This window comes from Eleginops maclovinus, chromosome 9 (assembly GCF_036324505.1).
Source record: "Eleginops maclovinus isolate JMC-PN-2008 ecotype Puerto Natales chromosome 9, JC_Emac_rtc_rv5, whole genome shotgun sequence".
Taxonomy (NCBI): domain Eukaryota; kingdom Metazoa; phylum Chordata; class Actinopteri; order Perciformes; family Eleginopidae; genus Eleginops; species Eleginops maclovinus.
In genome coordinates, this window is record NC_086357.1 from 14,963,801 (window position 1) to 14,990,454 (window position 26,654).

The following is a 26,654-nucleotide window of genomic DNA, read 5'->3' on the forward strand; positions in this document are numbered from 1 at the left end:
GCTGAGATGAAGGTGTCCCATGATGCAGCAGGGAAAGGAGAGGGAAGAGGCATGAGGAGAAAGAATAGAAAGTATTAAGAATCATGCCATTATTTGACCATACAGTGTTTCTCTCCATGCTCAGTTCATGAAAGCTTATATTTCACTGTTTTTCATTGTTGCACAGGTATTAATTTATTTCATGTGTCTGATTAGTTTGGAGGGAACAAAAGCAAAAAGAGGGTCATCAGCAGGAGGTGCAGTTGAAACTGAAGCCTGGACAAAGAAAAACTGTATGAAAACAGGGAGGGTTCACATTCCCACCCACGTTAGAGTGAGTGCCGTGTGATCGCGGAGCAGTGAGCACATCCAAAGAGACAGATTGAATGAATGTTTTACAAAAACGAACATAACATTGGTTTAAAAAAACATAAACTATGATTCTCCTAAATAAATATGTATGTGTGTGTTTTATTTTAACAACCCTAAAACAGCCACTTAAAACATTTCCGGGTTTCCTCAGAAGAGGCTAAATCCTAGATACTTCAAATATTAAAACGGACTTCCTGAGAGGATGCATCATGACGTCTCTGCACCACTGTTCATCTAAAGTACATCTACACTGTTTACTTATTTATCTATGCATCAGTCCATTTGCTCCGCTAGCTTTCTAAAGCTCCTGTTTCTACACCCTGTGTTTCACTGAGACCACACACCTGATTTATTTATTCATGGGTTCATGAATCAGAGGTACATGCTTAGGCCTCCCTTGAAGCACCTGTCCTCCTAACACACACACACACACACACACACACACACACACACACACACACACACACACACACACACACACACACACACACACACACACACACACACACACACACACACACACACACACACACACACACACACACACACACACACACACACACACACACACACACACACACACACACACACACACACACACACACACACACACACACACACACACACACACACACACACACACACACACACACACACACACACACACACACACTTTTTTAGCTTGCTTTAATGCCAAGTCTGTGGTCTAAAATATTAATGAATGGTATGGTTTCTGTTTGCTTCTCTGCATCTGCATGGATACCATGTATGAGAGGAGATGGCAGAAGGAAAAAGCTCCACTCAACATGAGCAAACTAATGACAGCTGTTACCCGTCAGAAGAATGACACATCTGCTGTGTTACACTGTTGCTTACATGATTTATGTGCAGAGATGACATTTCTTCTACACTCTTTTTGACATTTATTTACCTTTATTGTGTGGCTCCCTTGGCTCTTAACTATTGTTTTGACTGAAAACATCCCAGCCCTGCGATATTAGCTCATAAACATCACAGGTCTTTTTTAAAAGACTTTTACATGTTCAGGTTTTATTTCAGACAAAAATAACAAGTTTGCATTCTTACTTCTACCACTTACACCGGCAAAGGCTTGACATTTCAACCCATTATCTATTACATTAAGCAATCAGTTCTGACTTTTCTCCACACTTGCTCACTATTTTTAAAGGGAATCTCAATCAAAGTGCTTTGTACTGCGGAAATAGTTTGAAATTTTGAGAAATATGCCTATTTGTTCTCCATTTTGGCGTTTGAGGAAAACAATTGCTGCCTCTTTTATGTCTGGGCTTTAAATATGAAGCTTAAGCCAGTGTAGTTAGCTTAGCTTAGCATAAAGAATGGAAACAGCTAGCTCAGTGTCCCCCTGATTTCAATGATGCCATTTAGCAGTTTATGACTATTTAATACACCATAGACATGGCAAGGGCAACACCGAAAACCTTAAATAAAACCAATGCATATACATGAATGCATGGTTGTGTTTTCCACTTCAGTCAGTTCTATAATGATCTCTATCTTGCTCTGTTTATTATTCTTCATTTTTATCCCACTGAACTCCCTCATATCCCCCTCCATCTTATCTCAGAGCTCTGCAAATAAACCTGAAAGCCTGAGCTTTACTTCATGCAGATTCCCTGCTGCCATCACATTTCAGAAGCAGAATGTGTGCTCTGTGAAGCTGGAGGCTGCACAGAGGCACACTGCAGTACTGCTGTAGATGGTTACTGACCAGGACTGCTAGCGACCTGCTGAATGTGATGTAAAACCTATACAGAAGAAAAAGAACAAAATGCCGCAGCCTCTCTCTAGCACTGTATAAACCAAAATTTGTTCTGACTAACATTTAACTGAAGCAAAGCCATTATTTGAATTACATAAAGTTGTAGAAAGCTTCAAAGGAATACTCAATAAAAAAAATACCCTCTGTGTATCAATCAATCACCCGTTACCTTGAATTACTGTGAAGAGAATTCAAGGTGAAACAAATGTATTTTAAACCTTACCATTTAAAACACAATATTTGACAGACGAGTGCTTAAGGCTTGGATTAAAATACGCGAGTTGTGTGAGAGTTTGCGAACAGATGTTTTGATCTAGTTTTGCTGTTGTTAAACATGGCCCCAATGTACTTGATTTATCTCACACTTTCCTAGATTTATTATTCTTTGTTTGCAAAGTAGGTAGGGAAGATAAACTAGTTTCTCCACAAATCCAAGTTATTATAGGGTAAGTAATGAGATGATTACTTTTGGGGTGAAGTATTCCACTAAAACTGTACACACATGTTAATATATAATAGCCATATCAGCACAACGGACCTCTTAACTTTTCATTACAGCCACATTGATTTGGTATTATTTGTATATCACAAAGGGAGACAGTCAGCACTACCGTGTTTTACAACATGATGCTGTGAGTTATAAGATGTTATAATAACCACAACAACCCCTCTGTGTTTACTGCCTGACACAAAATCAATGGCTGCTGGGTCTTCTAGAAAATCACTACAGACTGCTCCCGAGCCTGACTTCGCAGCTCTATCCAGGCCTCGCGCGTGTGTGTGTGTGTGTGTGTGTGTGTGTGTGTGTGTGTGTTCAAATAATCAATTTAGCTTGACCATGTGTCCCTGGCTCTGCGTGTAACCCAACAGGCAAACAAGTCTCTGGTTACCGTGGTAACATGATTCAACACCTTGTGTGCTGTCCCTGACCTATGTGTGTCAAGCAATAACTGTGCACTTCAGTTTCCTCCCCGCCATTGACAAATTCACTCATTCATTTGTGAGAGTGCGCGTGTGCGTGTGTACTGCTAAATCCTACAGAACAGTTCACTGCCAAAGCAGAGACATGCAGGAGAGAGAAATTCATTTCACACGTGTACAACTAGAGGGAATTACAATATCAGCATGCAGCACATGTGGAAAAGGATCATTGCTTTTAAATTCAAAGTAAGCTTTTGCCATTGAATCCTGGTTTCATATAAGTGTTTAAGAAAAGTAGGTGTTCAATTAAATGAAGAGTGAATATCGATAACATTTTGACACATTCAAGACTGAATAATTTACACAATGTAATTTCATTTAGTGTAGAAGGACAGTATTTCACTTAATTTTGAGCCATCTCCCCTTAAATCATTACTCTACTAGAATGCTCTCCATGAAAACAATATGCAATACCACTTTTCCATCAAATGTCAGCTAGATTGATGATATATTGTTTAATCTATTACTTCTTGTGCTGTGGATGTCCTTGCTATTGCTGCTCTCTCTGTTTTGTCCTATCCAGCAGTGTTTTCTTTCTGCCCTCGCTAAATAAACAACAAGACAAACCTTCAGCTCTTATCCAAGGGTCTCAGAGCTCAGGTCGTGGTCGGCAGCATGAGGCTGTAGACCTGCTGAGTGAATATTTGTTTGGACTTGAGTGCAGACACACAATCACTGGTTTAGTCTGTTTTAAATTCATGTCACTACAACAACAGTCTCTTAATGCTAATACTTATACTCCGAATGATAACACCAAGCACACCTTACTAATAAACAAGATTAGCAGAGTTGCTATGCAGCTTCCCAAAGATAGCATGAGACATTTTTCCTCCATGTTGGAACAATTAAATCACAGTTACCCCAACAGGATGTGTGTTAGGTGTTATTTTTAATGCTACAGGTATCACAAAAACTATAAAAATACAACTATGTCTTGTGGTGTACTTGTAAAGTCACCACAGGGTGGCTTGTTTTGTGAGAGAGAAAGGTGACGAATGGAAAGTTCCCACTACAGGCAAACCTTTCGCTCCAAATCAGAGTTATCCATTCCACCAGAAATCACGGACACTGGCAGGATAAAAGCTGACCATTGTCCTTTCAGCAGCAGCCAGCTTTCTTTCATTATAGATGATTCAGCTCAACTCCATTCCTCCATCTTTCCTCATTCCCATCCTCCTGATCCCTCATGCTTCTTCCTTTCAGTCCCCGCCATTACTACCCCTCCAACACCTTCTCTCTCTGCCTCCCATCTCCATTTGTCATGCATGAAATCCTTTAATGGAGTTAACCAATGGGAGAATAATGGCCAGGCCAGATGGCGATACATTTAATCCCCTGTGTTTCTGTATATGTTTAAAATAGAAACGAAGCCATTGAGTTCATTGGAGTATAACTGCTCCACTGAGTTGTATTGGCCTTGGGGTTATAGACACTAAACTCTGTTGTCCATCCTTATTAAACGCCACGTCTATACCTTTTTCACTTGTTTAAAACCATTTCAAGTCTGATCAGCAAAAACATCCTTAGTATTACTGGCATATTCCTTCTTGGTTTCTTCACACCATGGACAGATTGCTCCATATGATGGGGACACTAAACATCTTATTTTTAAACTTCCAATAATTATTTGAGTTTTAATAAAACTATCCTCCATGCAGATTTAGTTTTATATCTCATCCATAAAGTGTGACACAATAATGTGTCTTTCCAAGAATACATCTTGATTACACAGGATAATCCACAACACTCAGTATTTTGGCTTTTCATTTTAGAGTTTCACTGAAGCCGGGAAGTCTGCGGTTAACATTTTCACATCACAAAAAGGAAAACGTTTTCCGCAAGGGAATTCATTTAATGCTAAGATTACAACAAAATAGCAGGGTGAAAATGTATATTACTGTGCAGATGTTGCCTTTTTTTCTGATCACTCTGGTTATTTGGACAAAACGGGGATTCCTTTTTCAACCTGGAGAATTCTTTAATCAGCCAAAAACTGAAAAAACCTTTAAGAGATTAGAGTGGTGCTTTACCTCTGGAGCTGCAATGTTGAGAGCCGGGTTGGCCAGTTCAAACCTCTCTTGAGATTTCTCTCTGGCCAGACGTGCCGCCTCCTTCACCTCCTTAAACTGCTCTGCAAACTGCAGGAGAGAGAAGAAAAGTTACTCTCTGTCTGCTGAGATATCATGAAAACCATACCAAACTACTTTATTAATTATAGTGTAGTCATTTATTGTGGAGGTGCTTTGACGTCTGAGCCCTTTTATGTTCTTTATCTGTAATTGAGAGTAGAGAAGTTTTAAGCATATTTTGCTAAATGTGGGAGAAAGATGATCTCTTAAGGTCATGTTTTCTCACAGCAAAAAAAAAATCTTGAACTAAAATGTAATAATAAATAACTAATAAAACCTGGATCATGGTGAGAAAATGGGTTATTATTAATGTGTCCATTAGATCCGGCTGCATGAGACATTAATAGAATAAGAGAAGTGTTAATGTACATTGATGATCATATGACTGTAGTCTCCCTCTCCATATCCCGAACCTTTCCCCCTCTAATATATGTTAAAAAAAATGTAAACTATTTGACCTACTTTATAAAAATGCGTGTGTGTGAGCGGCGTTTACCTGCTGCAGCTGCTGCTCTGTAGAGAAGCCCAGTCCGTAGACGGTGTTGGCCCGACTGTCAGCCCACTGGCCGAACTTCTGGGAGGTTTTAGTGAAGGTCATGTTGGGGGTGATGGTGCTGTTGATGATGGCCTAACAACACAGGGAATAAATTAAGTAATAAATTACTATATCAAAGTAGATAAATGATAGGATGCTTCACATGAAAACACAATATTTATCTAAAGCAAAATAAATAAATTCAGTTGAAGGCATTAATCTTCAAGTGAATCAGAAACAACAGTAGTTTTGATGAAGGTTTATTCATCACAGCTACTCTGGAAACTCACGTTGAACTCGTGTTTGAATGCATTTATCAATCCACTGTGTTTAAAAAGCCTGTTTTAAAAAAGTAAGGTAATTTTCAAGGACAAAAATCAATTCGAAGATTATTAATCATGCATGTCACCTTTAAATGCCAAATTCATTACAGCTCATTTAGTTTTTTTCTTTGCATGTACTTGAGCAGCAAATGTGCTGATTTCAATCTGATCATTCAGAGGCCAACTGTGCAGCAGATAATCACAGTCAACATGCTGCTTGCTTTGAATTCTATAGCTTTCCTTATCACTAGCTACAATAATTAACGTGGCAAGATTCTATTCTAAGGAATAGCTGTGCGTGCAAATAAAGACAGATCGCAAAGTGAAAAAGCTTGTTGTGGTGTGCGATGATCTGTTCAGGGATCGTTTCATCCTAACAGTCTAATGATATGGTTTTGATGCCAAACGTAGATTTCTTTGGTCTCTTCTACAAAAGTTTCAAGCCTCAGTGTATTAAATTGGCACACTGGCTGAAAACTACAAAGGGCTTTCCTTTATGTGCTAACAAAGTATGATGTCACTGTAGGGACTCCCAGGGGCTACAATGTTCTTGTTGATGCTGTACGACCAAATGTGGGTGTGTTATAAATAAACTGCTGACATTGTGCAACCTCTACTAATGCATCCCCACCCATTACAGCCACAACCTAATGGAAAACACATTTATTTCCCTTTATTTATAAAAACAAACACAGGACAGGGTGCACAGGGGGAGGCAAAATTAAATGCAGGTCATATGATATTACACGGAGAAGAACCCCTACACTGATGTAATACTAATGCAACATGAAGAAAATATTGTTGATTCACTGCTGAGTTCAGTATGTTACTGCAGAAGTAAAGAGCTTGATTTGATTTTTATAGCAGTCCCACTGCAGTCTCACCGCTTCATTTGACAGAAATACAATAATCAATTTAGTTAGAAAGACCACTTTAGAAACAATCTATGCGGATAAAGACTTTTGAATAAACTAATTTAAAAGAAAGATTTATTGGTTTTTAGCACTTCTCCTCTTCTAAGCAGAAGAATGTTTTTTTATGTCCCGAACAGAAAACCAAATAACATCATGTGTGATGTGGACATATGAAGTACAATTGTGTTCATGTGTATCAGCGCAGTTATTTGTGTGGTGGACTCCCACCTTGGTCCCGCCCACACTGATGATGCGGTAGACGGTGCGGCTGGCATCGTAGAAGAAGGACACTGTGACGGCATGTTTGCTGGCCGGAAGCCAGTTGCGTTTAGTGGCCGGGTCAATCTGGAAGACATGAGCTCGAGCGCTGAAGATGGGCTGCTCCCTTTAAAAAAAATACAGCAAAAAAACATTAAAGTTACACATGCTCAAGAGTTTTTTAATTTTAAAAACACTTCAGGATCAATCAAGGTAGGTAGGTCTAATATCATGAAAGAACCATGGTCTCAAAAGAAGGCCTTACTCTGTAGGAGAGGAGCAGGAAGTGTATATGGTTAAAGCTGCTACTGTTTACCTTACTCAGTGTGTTTAGCATAGCGTAGTGTTTCAAACATTTTTAACTATTACGTGTATAAATAGTACAAACGTCACCACTACATTCACTACCACAAAATATAAAACCACATTCTAATGCACAAACAATATGCTGTATGTGCATCAGATTTCATCTACAGTACCCATGAATAGTTGCATCCATTTATGTCTGCAGATTTTGTTCAGCTGTTTGCAGTCTTTAACTCAGATTTGTGTCATGTTTAAAAGTGGGTTGCAGGCATATAAAAATGTGTCATATTTCTAGATCCTTTAAGATGTAATTTACAATAGTCTACTTGTCTCACAGTCTAATGATTATTTATGTTCATATTCAACTGTATATGTATATAATAAAATACCGGTTTATTTTCATTTATATTTCTTCTTTAAGATGTTCATACTGTTAGAATTGTTTATTTCTTGTTTTATTTGATTTCTATGTGCAATGACTTCTATTGTATTCTACTGTATTGTATTACGCTGCTGCAATGCAAACATTTCCCAGTCTGGGATTTGTAAAGTAAATCTTATTTTATAATAATATTCAGCATTATAATACAATTATTACTTTGCTTTTCCGTTTTTGCATTCAGTCATGTTGTTTTTCATTGGTTTGTGTTTTCATTGTCCCATGAGCACCTGCTGGCATTGGTGCAGCAGTACCCTCCCAGCTGAAGCCTTCGTTCTAAAAATAAACTGGTGTTGCTGATTTTCTTTTCTTTTTTTTAAAGAAACTGGCTTTTGTCATATAGAATAGATTGATAAAAAAAAATGAAAACATGAGTAAAAATGATCAGAACATTTTGAAAGGGCACTACTTTGTGTAAAAGCTGTGCTATAAATCAATCAACAGCACATCACTTATTTTTTTAAGAAGGTAAATAAATCCCTCTCTGCATGAAGTCTTCATTTGTCTCTCAGCTTTATTACACAGTGATAAACAGTTAAATAGTGAGTGTGTTACACGCCTTGAAATGGCATAAAGTATGTACGATCTCACACTTAAAACACAAATGTGTTTGTGGTGCTCAAAGAACTGAATTTGAAAAATGACTTCTGATTCATTTATAAACTATGTCCCGGTTTCTCCCAGAAGTATCATATAACATTTTTTATTTTGCTCATTATATCAAAAACCTATAAACTGTTCACATCCGACTTCTTGGATAACCCTGTATTACTGGGAGAATGTTAAAAAGTAACTTCATTTTTAATGCTCGGAGCACCACAACTTTTTTTACCCCTTTATTTGGGTTGTGGCAGAAGCTGATATCTGAAAACCTTCATAAATAAAACCAGACCTCAGGCAGAAAAACAGCTTTTGCAGATATGCAGTGTGCCAAGCACCGGAGGTCAAATTTCTTTAGAAAATTACTCAACTGGAAAACGAATAAATGCTACTTTTATGTCTAAAGTTTCTGAACTGCACAATAACAAAATTATATTTCCTATCAAAACAAGAATAAAAAGATTCTCACTTATCAAATATAAGCATGCAGATAAAAATATAATTTCTGTAACAAAAACTGTGAGTCTGAAACATGACTGTGATTCTACACTTGAAGTAGATTCGGTAGGACTATTCATTATTAATTACAGCATGTCAAAGGCATAAATATATACTACCTAAAGGAACTATTATTGGATGGTATCATTTTTCACTTATTTTAATATTTTCATGCGCTGCCTTCTTGATATAATTGATTTGATTTAATTGAGGCAACACTGATTAAAATGCTTTATCCTTAGGAATACTTTGACCCTTGTATTAGTACATTGATCAAAGCCCAAAGGCTAAAACATCTGTACCCATCATTAAAAGTAGCTCATCTTGTTCATCTGTTTGAGAGAAAACCATTGACTTATTTGTCACTTTAGGGAAACCACTCTCTCACTGAGTGTAAAAGGATGGATTATTAGGCTAAAAATAGGGGAAAACATACCCCAAATATCTGTATGGAATTGTGTTTTTCATTATCCTCGAGGTCATCGATGTTCTCCTGGTGTAATGAGCCTATTGTTTCAAAGGAAGCTGAAGATTTGCTAACCACTAGCAGTCCAATTAGCCATCATGCTCTCTTTGAAGAACCGTAGACCCGCTGCTGGGTCTAACATTACACAGCTAATAGAGTTTGCATAATGTCAATGTAGGCAATGAGCCGTTCCCATTGCAAGTCAATTATATTCCGACATTAACGAGCAAAATGTGCGCTGGGAGGAGCCTCTGCTCTTTGTGTAAGGAAAAGAAATAACCAAATAGGTCAGCACTGTCTATATGAAGCATTGTTCCCACTGGGTTTGGTTCGAATTACTGAACATTTGCATACAAACAATAGTCATTATTGTTTCAAAAAAGATTAGTGAAGCTACAATTAACAATAGACAATCGCAGCCAAAGGAGCAGATTTAGTTGTCAGTTAGACGGCAGGATGGCAGCGGCTCGAGCTAGATAAGACAGATTGACCTCATAGTCCATCTGAGTGGAAATGTGTTTTTGGCATTTCCCAAGTACAGCAAGGGTACATATAATGCACATAAACACCATTTAAAACAAGCAAGTATGAAGTACATAATACACAATTGTGCAAACGGGCAGGCAGCAGCAAATAAATGACATAAATATTAAAAAGCGAACATCTACTTCAACAACAAGTGCAGCAACTCTGTATTTAATGTATGTTTGGCAAAGGGAATAAAAAACTTATTATGTATATTCCAGCGGCCCTACGGACCGTAAATCAATGGCCAGATGCAAAGTCGATGTGATATGATATGATGTGGTGTATGTTTTACCTTCCTGTGTACAACACTTTCAAATGTATTGTTTCTGTGACTTGTAAATCACTTTTCTGCAACAATAACAATGTTATGGAGTTTTAGCACTTTGTACTGTACCATGTTGTGATGGTAAAAGATACAATAAAAATGTGGTTGATTGATGATTTTTAGAGTCTACATCAACTAAAATAGTACTCTTTAGAAATACAAATGTTTTTAAAAAACAGATTTTTATAAATAATCCCGATTGCTATAGATTTAGGGTGCATGTGATCTCAATAGTAAATTGAACAACAAACTGGTCAATATGAATGAAAGGATTTTTGTTCATATATTCACAATAATTGAGGTGATAATTTTGTGAGAATATAAAACTATTAGCTTGGCTTATTGACTGAAAGCATTTAGCTTGCTCCCACCTAACTTGACATCAGCCTAATTAATGCAGTGCAGCTGGTTGTATTACAAGGACATCACTGTGGACCTGCAAATGTGGCAATCAACAACAATAATGATGGCTACCTTCCATTTAAATATGCCAGTTCCAGTATGCTACTACTGGGTGTACTGGCTCTCTGTCATGAATAACTAGGACACATAAGGACAATATAAGGAAGTCAAAAATGTTTGTTTACAGCAGTGTTATTCCCTCTGTAATTAACCAAAATATCGGCAAATAAAAGCTTACACAACTATTAACAGGGAATACTCAAGGCTTTTTCTTTTCTTACTAAATTGTTGTGTATACGATAATGGTGTCCAGCTGTTACATATTTGTTGCAATTATTGCAGTGAAAGAGTTTTATGCCCAGTTTTAGTATATCCTAGATATACCAAAATATAGATATGCTATATTTTTAGTCCATAGGTTTTGTTTGCATGCTTCATGATTGCACTGATAAGACTTTATCTCTCATTTAGCTGCACCAAACATCAAATGTCTTTACAGATCACAAAAACACTGAGCTATGAAGCTTGATGCTTCACATTTAAGTTACCACAGTTTTATAAATGTGTGACCTATAAATGCTTTGGTTGGCAACTTGTATGTGCTCTACGAAACAAAATTGCAGGAAATATACAAGTTACTTGTTTAGCAACTAAGTTTGCAACACTGCGTCACTTGGCCAAAAAACAACAACATGCCATACATTTGACTTAATTTCCTTTGGTATTAAACTCAGCCACAGAACATATTGCAGCAACCATAAATTAAATTCTGCATCCTGAGACAACAAACAAACGCTGTAACAGGCAGTGCATCTGTAGCACATCATGACTGCTGCCTCCTCACTGCATCAGGTTTTTGTAAGGGTGATCTTCTCCATCACCTTTAGCATTCACCGTGCAATCACTCTTGAGAACTGACACTTCAACAACAACTTATCAAGTGGAAATGTGGCTGACAGTTAAGAGGCTGTAAAAGCACCTGGCATTTTTCTTAAGTTTATTCTGGGGTTTGAGGACCCTCAACATTTATCTAAAAGTCTGGAGGTAAAATCCAGTTTAGATCATCAGACACAAATCTAGAAAATTACCTGCACCATGAAAGTACTTAATTAGGCTCAATAAAACTAATCATGTGGCTGCGTAACTGATAACCAGGATATTAAAGGCAATAAGCCAATAAGCCAAACATAATTAATTATAATTAACATCAAAGTAAAAGAGCTTCTGACAGGATTTCCATTTTATCATATTCTCATCTTAATGAGAAACGATGACTGACTGTTCATCAGCTTCCTGCCGTCACAGCGGATCACACAGAAATTAAAGTCCCATCATTCATTTCTCCCATCTCCACGTTGCAATGTGAAAATCCCGTCAAGCTAATCAGCTCAGACAGGATGCATCACGTTGCGATTTGATGATATGAGCAGATTAAAACTGGATTCAATACTCCTGGGATGAGGGAGAGCCAACTCTGCACGACGGCTTGACAGCCACAGAGGCTTGTCTGGACTAACGCAGAGCAGTAGAAAGGAGAGTACTCTGATGTGGTACTTTACAAACACCTGATCCAATTAACAGGAAAACGTGTAGTCCTTAAACAAATCAGACAGGTGTTCCGAGAGCAAACACTGAATCATGAGTATGATGGAGTGAGGTACTCTGACAAGCTGAAGAGCTCTCTGAAAAATGTTAAGCTACAATTAAATCAACTAGGATCAGACCGCCAAATTTAACCATGCAGGAAGATACGTTAGATGCATGTCTGTTAAAGAGCGCAATATAAATGAATGTGTGATGCTACCTCCTGGGTTGACCATTTCAGAAATATGAAGCAATACTATCTTTTAAAAATATAAAGAAGCTCAATAATATATAAACCTGCACTGCAAAATATTTGCATACAATTTTAACTAAATATAATAAAGATTTGTTTTAAACCGCACAAAACATCCATTATTATACGATGGTAAAAACTCAAATGCTCTATAAGCATTAAACAGAAATACACATGTAAAGTACGTCTAAATAGTAAGTGTATTTAATGTTGTAAATGTATACAGCAGTCACTGTGAGGGTACACAGCTCCTGTTCTGAGCCAGAGGAACACATCCAGTGAGGGGTCATATTCTGGATCAATTATTCTCAATCTATTCCAGGTCATATATACATCCGCCTGTTCCCTACCCCCTCCAACACACACACACACACACACACACACACACACACACACACACACACACACACACACACAGCCCGAAGTCAAAACTTTCTAATGCCCTATCACTGCTCTCTTCCTCTCTCCTAATCGGTGTGCCAGAGGCTGCCCTTCCCGTCTGTCCCTGCAGTCAGACCCCATCAGACGCTTCTGTAGTTGAGAGTTCTCTTCAAACTGCCAACACTGAATCTCTGCAAGTTCTGCTGGCTGTAAACAGCCTGGAGGGAGGGCGAAGCTGCGAAACTTGCTTTAAAAAAAATCAATTGGTTGTACTTTAAAGCTGAAAGCTCACACTTGAAACAGCAAATCATAAAGCCTGCAGGAGATCTGATGAGTGGGGAGATGGCCAAGATGTTAAGTAAAGGTTAGAAGAGGAGGAAACAAATGATTACTGAATGAGATTGGCTGATTATTCACTGTTTCAGAGAAGCAGCAACAACGTATCAATCACTCCCACTGTGAAAACAACTGGCTGTTCAGTCATAATCAGAGGAACACATCCAGTGAGGGGTCATATTCTGGATCAATTATTCTCAATCTATTCCAGGTCATATATACATCTGCCTGTTCCCTACACACACACACACACACACACACACACACACACACACACACACACACACACACACACACACACACACACACACACACACACACACACACACACACACACACACACACACACACACACACACACACACACACACACACACACACACACACACACACACACACACACACACACACACACACACACACACACACACACACACACACACACACACACACACACACACACACACACACACACACACACACACACACACACACACACACACACACACACACACACACACACACACACACACACACACAACAGCTCAGTAATTAAAGGGGTCAAAAACCCGACAACATGCTACAATGTTTGATTCAGGAGGTTTAAAGCTAAGGTGTAAAGATACTGAGAATATCAGGTACCACCAGAAACTACTTAACAAAATGTGTCATTTTAAGTTTAAATTCTGTTTAGATATCCATTTTTAAAATTGTAGATATGCATCTCTTTTACTATGAAAATGTGGTCACACGGAGTGCTTGGTTGGCCATCAAACAATCCAATCTTTGCAGTATGAAGCTACAACCAAGTTATGTTTGAATAAGTTCAATTATCAAAATGGTCTAGTTTCTAATTGCAATGCCTCCATCTTCATTTGTTGTGGCAATACAGCCTTAACTAGATATTTGCTGAAGACCTGCTTTGATAGTGAAACTCTAAATAAAAACAGGCAACCTTTTGAATTTAAGGAGAACAGATCTAGATTTTTGAGATGTTAATTAACTGTTTATTTAGGGTAAGAGTGGAGGAGACAGAAAACACAGATTGGTAAAACCTGGGAGACACATCTCTGCTGGGATTTTACAACAGGCAGGCAGGCAAGTGGGACACAGGGTTGAATTCCCAAGTGTGATTAAATCCTCTGTGGGCAAAACCACTTTTCATTTTATCTTCTGAACGTCTTTGCATTCATCCAACACACAAGTCTGCAGCAGTCTTTTGCAGTAGGCTGTCACAGCAAAGTCATTGGATGATTTTGAGGTGGTGCTAAATGGCGGATTTAAAACTAAACTTTCATTAAGAGTTTGAAAGTTTGTGTGCTTTGAGAGTCTCCCATTGTCAGAGAATGAGAGAGTATAGCAGCAGAGTCTCAGCTGTGGGCTGAAGTATCTTTAATCCATTTTTATAAAATCCTCTACGTTCCCCTTAAAAGCACACTGCAATGACACCAGACATACAGAGGCAGCCTTGAGGCCATCGGCTACTCTCCGCCCTCATGATAAATTAATTGACATGAAGCATTCAGATGAATTTCGAGGCTACATAAAGGATGGGATATCTGATGAAATGATGGACCGAGCCAAACAAACAGCCCTCCTGGAAAAGTTCCTGCCAAGCATGCAAGCTCTCTTCCTCTCATAACAGATGAAATGTTTTGTCTCCGAGAATATACTGTGGTGATTGGCTTACACGAAAGGCTCTGAACAGAGGGACATGAGGTCAAGCTGGAGACAGAGAGAGAGTCATCAGAAAACCAGGAGGCTTTAATACACGTCCTCTGACCTACAATGGTCCATCGCATGCAGCGCATACTAATGTTCAAAATACCACTGGACATCTCTGAAAACAGTTCATTACCTCCTCTGCAATATAAATGTCATAAAGATATTAGCTGACATTGATGTAGTTAAGTCATGAGGCTGAGATAAATCATGATAACCACTTTTATTGTATACATTGGAAGAAAGCAAATGTTTCATTATACTGTCTTTTCCGTTAAGCATCAGTAGAAATACTTGATTTAATAGTAGGCTGCTTTCCAGGATTCTTCTTAGGAGTGGAGTACTCAGGCAAGTGGAAATTAAAACTTAAGGGAATGGTATTTAATGATGTAAATCACATGTTTGCTTAACTATATATATTTGTATTATAAACTAATCTGAAGATTACTTTCTCAGCCATCCTGCGAAAAAATAATCCATTAGTGTCCTAAAAGCCAGAGTGAGACGTTCAAATGGCTTTTCTAATCAACAGTCCACAGAACCAAACTGAGTGTTGGAAGTGTTTGTTGGAAACTAAAAATAGCTGCAAAATGTTCTTAGTTGAACATTCAAAATAAACTAGTCTTTGCAAATCTGGTCTTCAGTGGTTTAACATTTTTGACCTGTTCTGAAACAGGTACTTGCAAAACCAACCGCACCCCTACATGGAATAAAATTGTGTACAAAAATAAATCAAGTCCCAAAAACAACAGGGAAACAAGGAAAGTCAGACCCAATCCAAATAGATCAGGGGAAAATCTCAAATGTCTTTCACACAAACAGAGCACCATGTGATAGCAGCAGCGCAGTTTCCCACCAAATAACAAACAAATGATAAGTGTCATTTTCTCTGCAGTTTACCATTCACACTGTCTGCCTCAGAAAAACACATTTTCTGTGATACCGGAGTTGATTGTGTGCCTTGCAACACAACAGGGCCCTTCCTGACCTGATTAGACTGAATATAAATGGCCAGGTGGAGCCACAGAGACCTCTGATGTAAGAACCCTTTTACTAGTGACTAATGCAGGGGAAAAAACTAAAACATTTTATAATGCTGTTTCCTAAATAAAAGTAATTTAGATAAGGGTGTTGTAGACACATAGCATGTGAAGGTAACTGCCTAACAAACAAGAACTTGAGCAGCTTTGTGGGTTTTCATTCGATCCCCTAACCAATGTCCTCCCTAAAGACCCAATCACTGACGGCAGGCGCTGAGCGGCACTGTGTCTCTGTGGGTGTCTGTGTGCCGGATGGTGTGAGGGCTCAAAACTCTGTGTGACAAATGGAGTAGCACTTTCTGAAATCCTGTTACAAAGACATTTCTGTGAGCATTAAAATGTGGGTGGTTTTTGCTCCCTGTTTATGTTTAATTGTTCTGTTGAGTTAAAACAACATATGAACTCAAAAGACAAAGATATATCATCATTAAACAAACTAAAATCATTATAGTTTAATTATAGACTAAATATAACATTGCCAGTTTTTTCCATGCTTTGTTTAGTCCTCTTTTTTCTGATGAGTATTTACACTGTTATTGTAAGCGAAGTCTGCGTGAAACAAATGTTCACGGACAGTCTTCAAAGAGGATGAAATTATAGCACTCGACAACTGACCCACAACACAGTGCTGCATCCTGAGCAACGCACAATAATCTCAGTTCCAACAAAACATATATATTTTAAACACTATTACCCTTTGATCATGGAAACATTGTAAAATCAGATTTATAAAACGACAATGATATCATTAATATGAATACATAAATACATCCACTTTCAATCTGATATCTTCTTTGTTGAGAAGCTTACAGCCATTCATTAGGAACATAATCAGTGCACTGCCTTTTCAGTTTCTAACCACACACACACACACACACACACACACACACACACACACACACACACACACACACACACACACACACACACACACACACACACACACACACACACACACACACACACACACACACACACACACACACACACACACACACACACACACACACACACACACACACACACACACACACACACACACACACACACACACACACACACACACACACACACACACACACACACACACACACACACACACACACACACACACACACACACACACACACACACACACAGAGGGAGAACTGCAGATTACAGCTCAGTAATTAAAGGGGTCAAAAACCCGACAACATGCTACAATGTTTGATTCAGGAGGTTTAAAGCTAAGGTGTAAAGATACTGAGAATATCAGGTACCACCAGAAACTACTTAACAAAATGTGTCATTTTAAGTTTAAATTGTGTTTAGATATCCATTTTTAAAATTGTAGAAGCTCAATAATATATAAACCTGCACTGCAAAATATTTGCATACAATTTTAACTAAATATAATAAAGATTTGTTTTAAACCGCACAAAACAGCCATTATTATACAATGGTAAAAACTCAAATGCTCTATAAGCATTAAACAGAAATACACATGTAAAGTACGTCTCAATAGTAAGTGTATTTAATGTTGTAAATGTATACAGCAGTCACTGTGAGGGTACACAGCTCCTGTTCTGAGCCAGAGGAACACATCCAGTGAGGGGTCATATTCTGGATCAATTATTCTCAATCTATTCCAGGTCATATATACATCCGCCTGTTCCCTACCCCCTCCAACACACACACACACACACACACACACACACACACACACACACACACACACACACACACACACACACACACACACACACACACACACACACACACACACACACACACACACACACACACACACACACACACACACACACACACACACACACACACACACACACACACACACACACACACACACACACACACACACACACACACACACACACACACACACACACACACACACACACACACACACACACACACACACACACACACACACACACACACACCAGTCAACACTTTCTAATGCCCTATCACTGCTCTCTTCCTCTCTCCTAATCGGTGTGCCAGAGGCTGCCCTTCCCGTCTGTCCCTGCAGTCAGACCCCACCAGACGCTTCTGTAGTTGAGAGTTCTCTTCAAACTGCCAACACTGAATCTCTGCAAGTTCTGCTGGCTGTAAACAGCCTGGAGGGAGGGCGACGCTGCGAAACTTGCTTGAATTGAAAAATCAATTGGTTGTACTTTAAAGCTGAAAGCTCACACTTGAAACAGCAAATCAAAAAGCCTGCAGGAGATCTGATGAGTGGGGAGATGGCCAAGACGTTAAGTAAAGGTTAGAAGAGGAGGAAACAAATGATTACTGAATGAGATTGGCTGATTATTCACTGTTTCAGAGCAGCAACAACGTATCAATCACTCCCACTGTGAAAATAACTGGCTGTTCAGTCATAATCTGAATAATCCAATGCAAGTAGGATAATATAAATAAGGGAACTATGCTATGTGATGAAATTACTTGTCTTTAAATTGACTGGTCTAAAAGGAAATTAACCAAACAACCATTTTGACATTGAATCAAGTCATTTATTTAGATCCAGAGTATACAACATCCGTCTTTAATATGAAAATAATGAAAAGTTGTATTTTAGGACCTATGTAGATTCAAAGGTTTTAGTAATCATTCCTCCTGCATACTGAAGGTGAATAGATACCTTAATAACTGATGAAGGCTTGTATCAGCTTTGCCCACCACTTTCAATAATATTGCTTTAGGAATAGAGGCATCTCTCCTGGGCCTGTGTGGACAAGAGTAACAATTAAAAAGACCAAAAAGAGTTTAAAGGTTTATATTTCCATTTTTTTTATAAGAAAGACAAAAATATGAAGCCATTCTAGGTGAACTTTCAGTTTTGCAATATTGCTTTAACACTTGAGATGCAACACTGTGAAGGCTACAGATGGTGTTATGTAACATTACTGGATTTCATTATTGTCAGTCTTCTCGTGAAAATGTATGAAACAACTCACATCATATTGTTCAGATTCAAATATCTATCCAATTGAAAAGTGAGTAGTTGAGAGGGTGAGAGATGTTTTATAGATACACCTGGTTTGCCTTACAGTAGTTGTATATTACCATAAGAGTATTCACAGAAACTCAAGGTTTAATAACACGTGTTGACCTATAAGCCTAGAAAAAAATAGTTGAATTCAGTCGAAAGAAAAGCGTCAGCTGAGAGCTGCAGCCAAGCATCATTTTTCACAATCTGTGCATTAAGATAACAAGAAACTGGAACTCGGCTGCACTTTTACAGCCTCTGGGGACTTCTGCCTCTGCACAAACAGAAAGGGTTTTTTTCTTCTTTAGGAAGTTTCTTTGTTCCTCTCAAAGCATTTCTCCTTTTCAAGGGTCTGCTTCCTCCGACCTCTGAGAGTAAACTGCCTCGTGTCCACATTCCCGAGCCAGAGAAAGTGTCTGGTCCGGTCGGGCAACATGACACGCTACAACTACATGCCAAAATAGCACAGCGAAGGAAACGCTAACTCATACTGAAGCTGCTCAACAAGTCACCATATCTGCAGCACAACATATACACTGCCAAGTTCATGCACTGAAAGGCGTTGAGAGTTAAACAAGGATTATGGTGGTCAGGTATTCAGAAGCTGTTAACCAACTCTTATATTATTTTACACCACATGACCACAAACCCCTTTGGCGAAACACATTCGTCACTTGAGCTCGGGTTGTGCTAAATGACAGCATGGCACTTCATTTATCTGAAGGTCATCTCCTCTGACTGATAACTTACTACTCTCGCACAGTGTGAAAGTGACGCAGACCTGGAGTGTTCTCTATATTCGGGATATCAAGGTCAAGGAGAAACACCAAAAAGGAGGGGGGTGTTTTGTCTTCTTCCTGCGGCAGCACTTTTTACTCATTATGCCAATAAAACACGGTGAAATGGAGTGAACAGAAAGAGAGTGCGCAGAGAAGACTGTTTATTCATGCAATTGAAATTGTCTCTCAAACAGCAATTAAGAGGCTTTCCCCACTGAGCAGCTGGTTTGTCTTTGGAAGGACGCTGACGCTGAACAGATTTAACGGCCTTTATTGCTGCAGCTTAACTGATTATGTTCCTGCTGAATAAAAGGGAATAGTTTGACAATTTAATGAATCTTATTCGCTTTTTTTCCTGGGAGTAGGATGAGACAATTGAGGCCACTTTAAGACACACCAACTTCTCATCATACTACTGTCAATAAAAGAGATGAGTTTATCTCCCTACAAGTTTCACTATGATTTTTGGAAATGTACAAATCCATCTTTTGGGTATCAAACACTATAAAAAATGAATTCTCATCTTTAGAAAATGTTTTTCAATTTGTCCCATAAGTTAAAAACTTGAACGACCCTCTCTCGGTTGAAAGCCTCCACCAGCTACTCTACTCTCAGTTTAAATCCATGTCTTTCAAAAATTTCATCAATTTATTTTGTCTGAAATTGACAAAATTAGCATTTGAATTCTTGAGTTTTGTGAGGTCACAGTGACCTTCACCTTAACTTGCAAAATCCAATCAGTTCATCCTTGAGTCAAGAGTACGTTTCTGCATGATATAAGGGAATGGATTTATCGATTCGATCCACTGCATATCAGAGGGAAACACTATACTTTGATAGTTGAAGTTATTGTGAAAATCACACTTTGACATGCAAAACATACCAACAGCTTATAAAAATACAATACACTGTTAGGAGTTGAAACAATCCAGCAATGGAGCTGCAATGGAGCAACTGACGGGACGATATGATGAAAGAGACACCAGACAACGGCAGCAGGCAGAGGAGAGCGTGCTGACAACATCTTAACACCATGACAAGCATGAAACGTCCTCAGTGAGAACCAGATCTAACAGAAAGCAGTACTCATAGATACTGAGGATGGATAAACATTCTGGGGATGAGTGTGGGTTTTGTTCAGAGACAAATAAATGTTTGATGAAGTAGGGATGGGCGTATAGATCCCTATAATTTAAGAAGTACTGTAAATTTACTGAGGGTGTATTCTTGAAGATTAAACTCTTTTTAAAAAGTCATTAACTATGAAAAAACCCAATTTCTAACTTATTTAAGTAGCTTTTGCTGATATCAATAACACTCATCTCATGCTCAGTATCATTTAGGATAAGATCAAAAACTAATCTTGAGTTAATCGCCCATCCCCGCCATGCAGAACCACAACACAGAGACGACGTGGGTTTGTACCTCTCTCGATGTAGCGGGAACATTTTACAGCTGGCAGACAACTCCTCTGCGGCAGAACAGGAGGAAAGAGGATCCAAGTTACACATGAAATAAATTACCTGTAAAGCTTGTCAGGGCATTATTTGCTGACATCCCAATGACATATCTGCTGATACCAAGTGCTAATCCAATCCAATAATGGCTTCTTCTTTTTTATACACAGTGCAGCTACACCTCATACCTCAAATGACATAGGGTTGAAACATCAATTCAATGTAGGTCAAGTTTGCTTAAAAAATGACAATTCATCCAAGTAAAAGAACTTTAATCACAGCAATGTTTTGATATATTTCAGTCACAAATAAACAAATTACACAAAGACTGTCAATTGCTCATTCGAATAAATGGGTCGACAAGGCTGTCTTCAATGCGGCCAAGAAGTGCATCTTTTCTTTCTCAAACTTGTCTCTGGTGTCCTTAGCATCCCTTACTGAGTTGTGTTGATTTGGTGTAATCAGTGGGTATGCATTTATTCAGAATATATGACATGGCTCCCTTGTGTATATCAGGTACTTGCTTTACTGTGGGCATCTGTTTCTGATATATTGCTTAACTGTATGAATGGAAATGAAAGCCGTTGCATGTTGTTGACAATGGTAGCCGTCAGCAGATTATTACAGAGAAATAAAAGATCTCCATTAAATCAAGACTTGGTATATTCCAACTGGGAAAACAATTCAGGTGACATGATTCAAATACTTTACAACAAGCAGTAAATAGGCTCAAAGCACCTGAGCACATATTGGAAATGAAAAATTAAGCTTCACAAACAGTGATTAAATAAGAAAATGGAGAAATCAAGCCAAAAGACCTTTTTTTTTAAACAACATAATTTCAATGTTGTCATAGATCTGCAATACACAGGTAGACCTGCTCCTTTAACATTCCAATCCACCTCGCTTACATTCTCCCATACCGTTTGTTTCCAAACCTGCAATGCACTCTAAAGTAAACAATTGCCTGAAAGATGATTAGAATAAAGCATTTTAAAGTATGTATAGCACCTGTGCACCTGATTCTCATTTTGTTTATGGACATAAAGTGGATTTTAATCAAACTTTTCTTTCTCTTTCTGATGCTCACTTCTGACAGGAGCACAGAGCAGCTTCATGCCGTCTCATCTGTCAAGAGATGTGCATGTGTCTGTCTGAGTGAGCATGGTGTCCCTGAGACTACGTGCAGGAGGTCCTACATGACTTTCATTCAGTGATTAAACTCAGCTGCCACAGAGGGATGATATCATCATCACAATCATCAGATCAGATGTTTCTAACAGGGCTATACTGTCAAAGGCAGCATTCTCACTGGTTTACACATTAAAACTGAAAAGAAACAATAAATTTCATTATAGATTAATCTTCAGCTCTTTCCACAATAAATCTCTATATTAAACCAGCTAAAACAGCATTCATTTTAAAAACAAATTTTCAAAATAGTTGGCCAATATTCTTTTAGTTTATCCGCTGAACAGTTACTCGGATCACGGAAAGCTGTGTGCTCAGGTTTCAAAGAGCTGCGTCTTGTCAACTCACAGCTACCTGTCTTTAAATACTTAATTTTTGGGGAATATGGAATTAGACAGGGAGATATTCAAGCAAATTTTATAATACCTAATCAATCATGAATTGATTGATTTTTAATATCGGCCAATGACTAATCACAATGTCTCCATTTATCAGCACTCTATGCTTCTAATCATTGTCACTCTGAAGATAAATCAGGCAACCCATTGAATATAACACTAGCACTGAAGAAGCCCTAACACAGTCCTAATGAAGCCATTTGAGCAGCATCTCAAATAAAGTGTCACTTAACCAGCCTGTAGGACGATGACAGCATGGACCCACAATGTAATGTGAGGAAGGTTCAGGTGTGTTGAAGGCCCGCTTGTTTTATTCAACACACACACACACACACACACACACACACACACACACACACACACACACACACACACACACACACACACACACACACACACACACACACACACACACACACACACACACACACACACACACACACACACACACACACACACACACACACACCTAATGAGAGTGAGCACAGCTTGACCCCAGAAACTTCCCAAAGAAAACCCAACCAGGATCCCCTGCATGGCAATCGAATTGGAAAGGGTCCAGAAAGTGTGTGTGTGTGTGTGTGTGTGTGTGTGTGTGTGTGTGTGTGTGTGTGTGTGTGTGTGTGTGTGTGTGTGTGTGTGTCTGATCGAAAAAGCAGAGGAATAGAGAACAGGAAATCGCAGTAATTCTGTGACTAATCTGTGTGTTTTACCATATGACCATACAAAACGGATGCATTTAAAAGAGTGCTAGTATTAAATGGAATACGATGCAGCCATGCTCTTCTAACTTGTGAATTTGACCTTTTTGCAATCACATATTTCCTTACGGTAAACAGACCTCAGTTCACAAACAATATTTCTCTCTCGGTTTTGTCCATCAGAGCGTTATCAAAGCATTGTCAACTGTGAAATGATGTTAATGTTCTGACTGAAATGGGTTTTTTTTTATTAGAGAGCATTTGCTGATTAAACAGACAGAATCGCCACACGCTCAGAACATTTCCACAACTCACCACAAAGTTAAATTTTTTAAAAGCATTTTGACATCTGAAAAGAATCACTTCCCACATTGTCACATAGGTCTAACTTACCCCATGCTCCGAGGATCTGGATGCTGTTTGAGGACTGATTCCACTCACCACTCCACTTTTTGTCCCTTTCTCCTCTGTTTCCAAACAGATTCGCCTCTTCCCCCAATTTCTGGACGAAACTTACATTTCCGAAAAAAGACAAATCACTTCCGACTGCAGATTCCCCTGTTCCCCCTGCAACAGTACTCCTCTCCTCTCAAGTCAGTTGTTGTACTCCAGCTTTTCTGCCTTCCTTTGTCCGCAGGCTTCCACAGCTAGATAAAACCGAGAATATTTCGTCGCCGTGCGTAAATACGCACCTTGAAATGTTTTGCTCAGTTCTGCGAGCCTTACTAACCAAGGAATGTCGATTTAAGTCGAGAGTGGAGTGCTTCTGGCTCAAACCTCGTCCAGGACTTGCTCCCCTCCCGCCTCTGTGCCAGATCACACTGAGATCATTTAACTCTCTCCGTGGCACCGTAGAGCCTCATAAGCGCCCTCTATTGGTCACAATGCAAACTTAAAACTCGCCCCCCTCCTCCTTCCCTTCCCAACTCGCAATTTAAATGTCAGGACGTGAAAAAGCCATATGGAAACGGCCCGCAGACAATCTGCAGATCCCCCGGCTCTGGGTATTTATGAGATGCAGCGCACTAAAAGCTTGAAGCGTCTGATGTAAGAACAGGAGCCAAATGGCTTCGACACAAACAAAGCAAATAATCAGTCAGATGCATACTCTGTGTTGATTTCTAGTTAAATCAGATAATGTTTTATTTTAAGCTGTTTATAGCTATAGAGCTATATGATAATCCCAAATGATTTAATGGATTAAATCAAATAAATGTACAGCAAAAATAAATATCTTGCAGTTGATAGGATAGCGAAATAAGTAGGACTGGAAATCCGATTGTACAAAGCCACACGCAAAAAAACTCACTGCTACGCCCCCGAGATGTTATGCATCAATATAATGATTTTATTCATTAGGCAGTGTCACCAAATGCCCTTGTTTATCTCACTGAATATCACATAGAAGTGTGTATTTCAAATGTATTTCTTTTAACTAAATTGTACAAAAACAGCTTTTTGCTGCTGAAATATAAGCCTTATTTTACACAGAGCATCACAATCCATTAAAAAAAAGTTAATAAATGAAATACATTTAGAAGAAATGTCTCTAAAAAAGTAATTAACATTAAATTAAATAAGCATAACATTAAATCAGCCAAAACACACATGAACAAATAGCATCTGTATGTTTCAAACATTGTATGGAAGACAGCAATTTACTCTAAAGACAAAACATGTTCAATAAAGTGCTCTTTAAAATTATAAAACAAAAACATATTCGAAAAGCTTCTAATTGGCGAAAAAATGACTATAACATTGCAGAATATTTAACCCAAAATCTCTACTCATTTAAGCTTCATAACTTTTGAAAATCACCACTGTTCATGCTTAGAAAATACCTGCTCTTCACCTCATTAAATAATGAAGGCCTTGGTTTGAAGTAAACTCTGATTTAAAATAAACCTTTTCATGAATAGGAGGTGAAGATTAAAGCGATGGGAGAAGCTAATCATGCTGCTCAGTGGCCTGTTACAGCGATGCAGCTGACTGCTGCTCTTTGCTGCAGGGAACATCAGATCGCTTGCCTTACATGCAAACAACCCTCATGCTCACTTTGAAAGACTCTTCTCAGCCGGTCTGAGGCCGTTTATAGTACAGCTGGAAGGTCTGACCAGGATTAGGCAGAACCTGCAGGCCTCCACCTTTAACACAACGGGTAATAAATAATCACATCTGGCAGCTCCAGTGTGCACACGCATATTGGTGTTCTTGGGGAACAATTTTTTGCATTCCAAGTCAAGCAGTGTGTGAATCAAACTCACGGCCTTCTTCACACTCACTGTGGCAGATGAGACAGACAGACAAAGATCTTCACGATCTGGCAAACAAGGCATTATTTGCACTGGAAATATAAAAGTTCAGACAGAATCAAAGTACAATTCATCTTAACTCTCAAATGTCAGACCAAAGCATACACAAGAGCTTGACAGTGTCTTTTTGCAATTGGTGAATGTGAAGACACTACAGCTGGCTATTTTCACCCACCCTCATCCTAAACCCCCTTTTCCCCTTTCCTTCTTCACATAATCCCATTAAGCAGGGAATCAAGCTACTAAGTAGGCTCCAAAAGTAATGTCCAAAATGGAATTAAAGACATCTTTTCAGAGATTCACTGTTCACTATTCACTTTATCTGGGTGCAAATGGCATTGTTCCCTATAGCCACCTGAGTGCAAATAGAATCTGCCATAAAAAAAATAAGGTAAGCAGGTTCAGTTGGAGGGGGACAAGTTAGTGTTGTTGTAAAAGCACAGAAGACAAGTGAAGACTGATTGGGAAAACTCAAGGTTAAAATGCATCCAGATCTGTGATGAAGTTATGGAAGCTGAGAAATAAATGCGATTTTTATATGTGAGAGATTGTCTGTGTACCAGTGGTGCTTCATCATGTGGGACTGTCAAAAAGACAATCTTATTCCTCTGTCTCATGAGGAAAGTTTAAGTTTTAGTATTGATCTGAA

The 26,654-nt window shown here is 38.7% G+C and overlaps 1 protein-coding gene across 2 annotated transcripts in view; it reads right to left on the minus strand.

Moving 5' to 3' along the window:
* The window catches only part of LOC134869510 (homer protein homolog 3-like), a 41,920-nt gene extending 17,418 nt beyond the window's left edge, over positions 1 to 24,502 (minus strand). Inside the window, exons 1-5 of one of the 2 annotated variants that reach the window (XM_063891187.1) lie at positions 24,087 to 24,502; positions 21,372 to 21,417; positions 7,263 to 7,419; positions 5,759 to 5,890; positions 5,164 to 5,271 (exon numbers count right to left, since the gene is read on the minus strand). In XM_063891187.1, the coding sequence (XP_063747257.1) occupies positions 5,164 to 5,271; positions 5,759 to 5,890; positions 7,263 to 7,419; positions 21,372 to 21,394 (420 nt within the window). In that variant the 5' untranslated portion in view covers positions 21,395 to 21,417; positions 24,087 to 24,502. The remainder of the gene's footprint in view (positions 1 to 5,163; positions 5,272 to 5,758; positions 5,891 to 7,262; positions 7,420 to 21,371; positions 21,418 to 24,086) is intronic. The other variant, XM_063891189.1, reaches the window with a different exon arrangement.
* Positions 24,503 to 26,654: the final 2,152 nt, after the last annotated feature.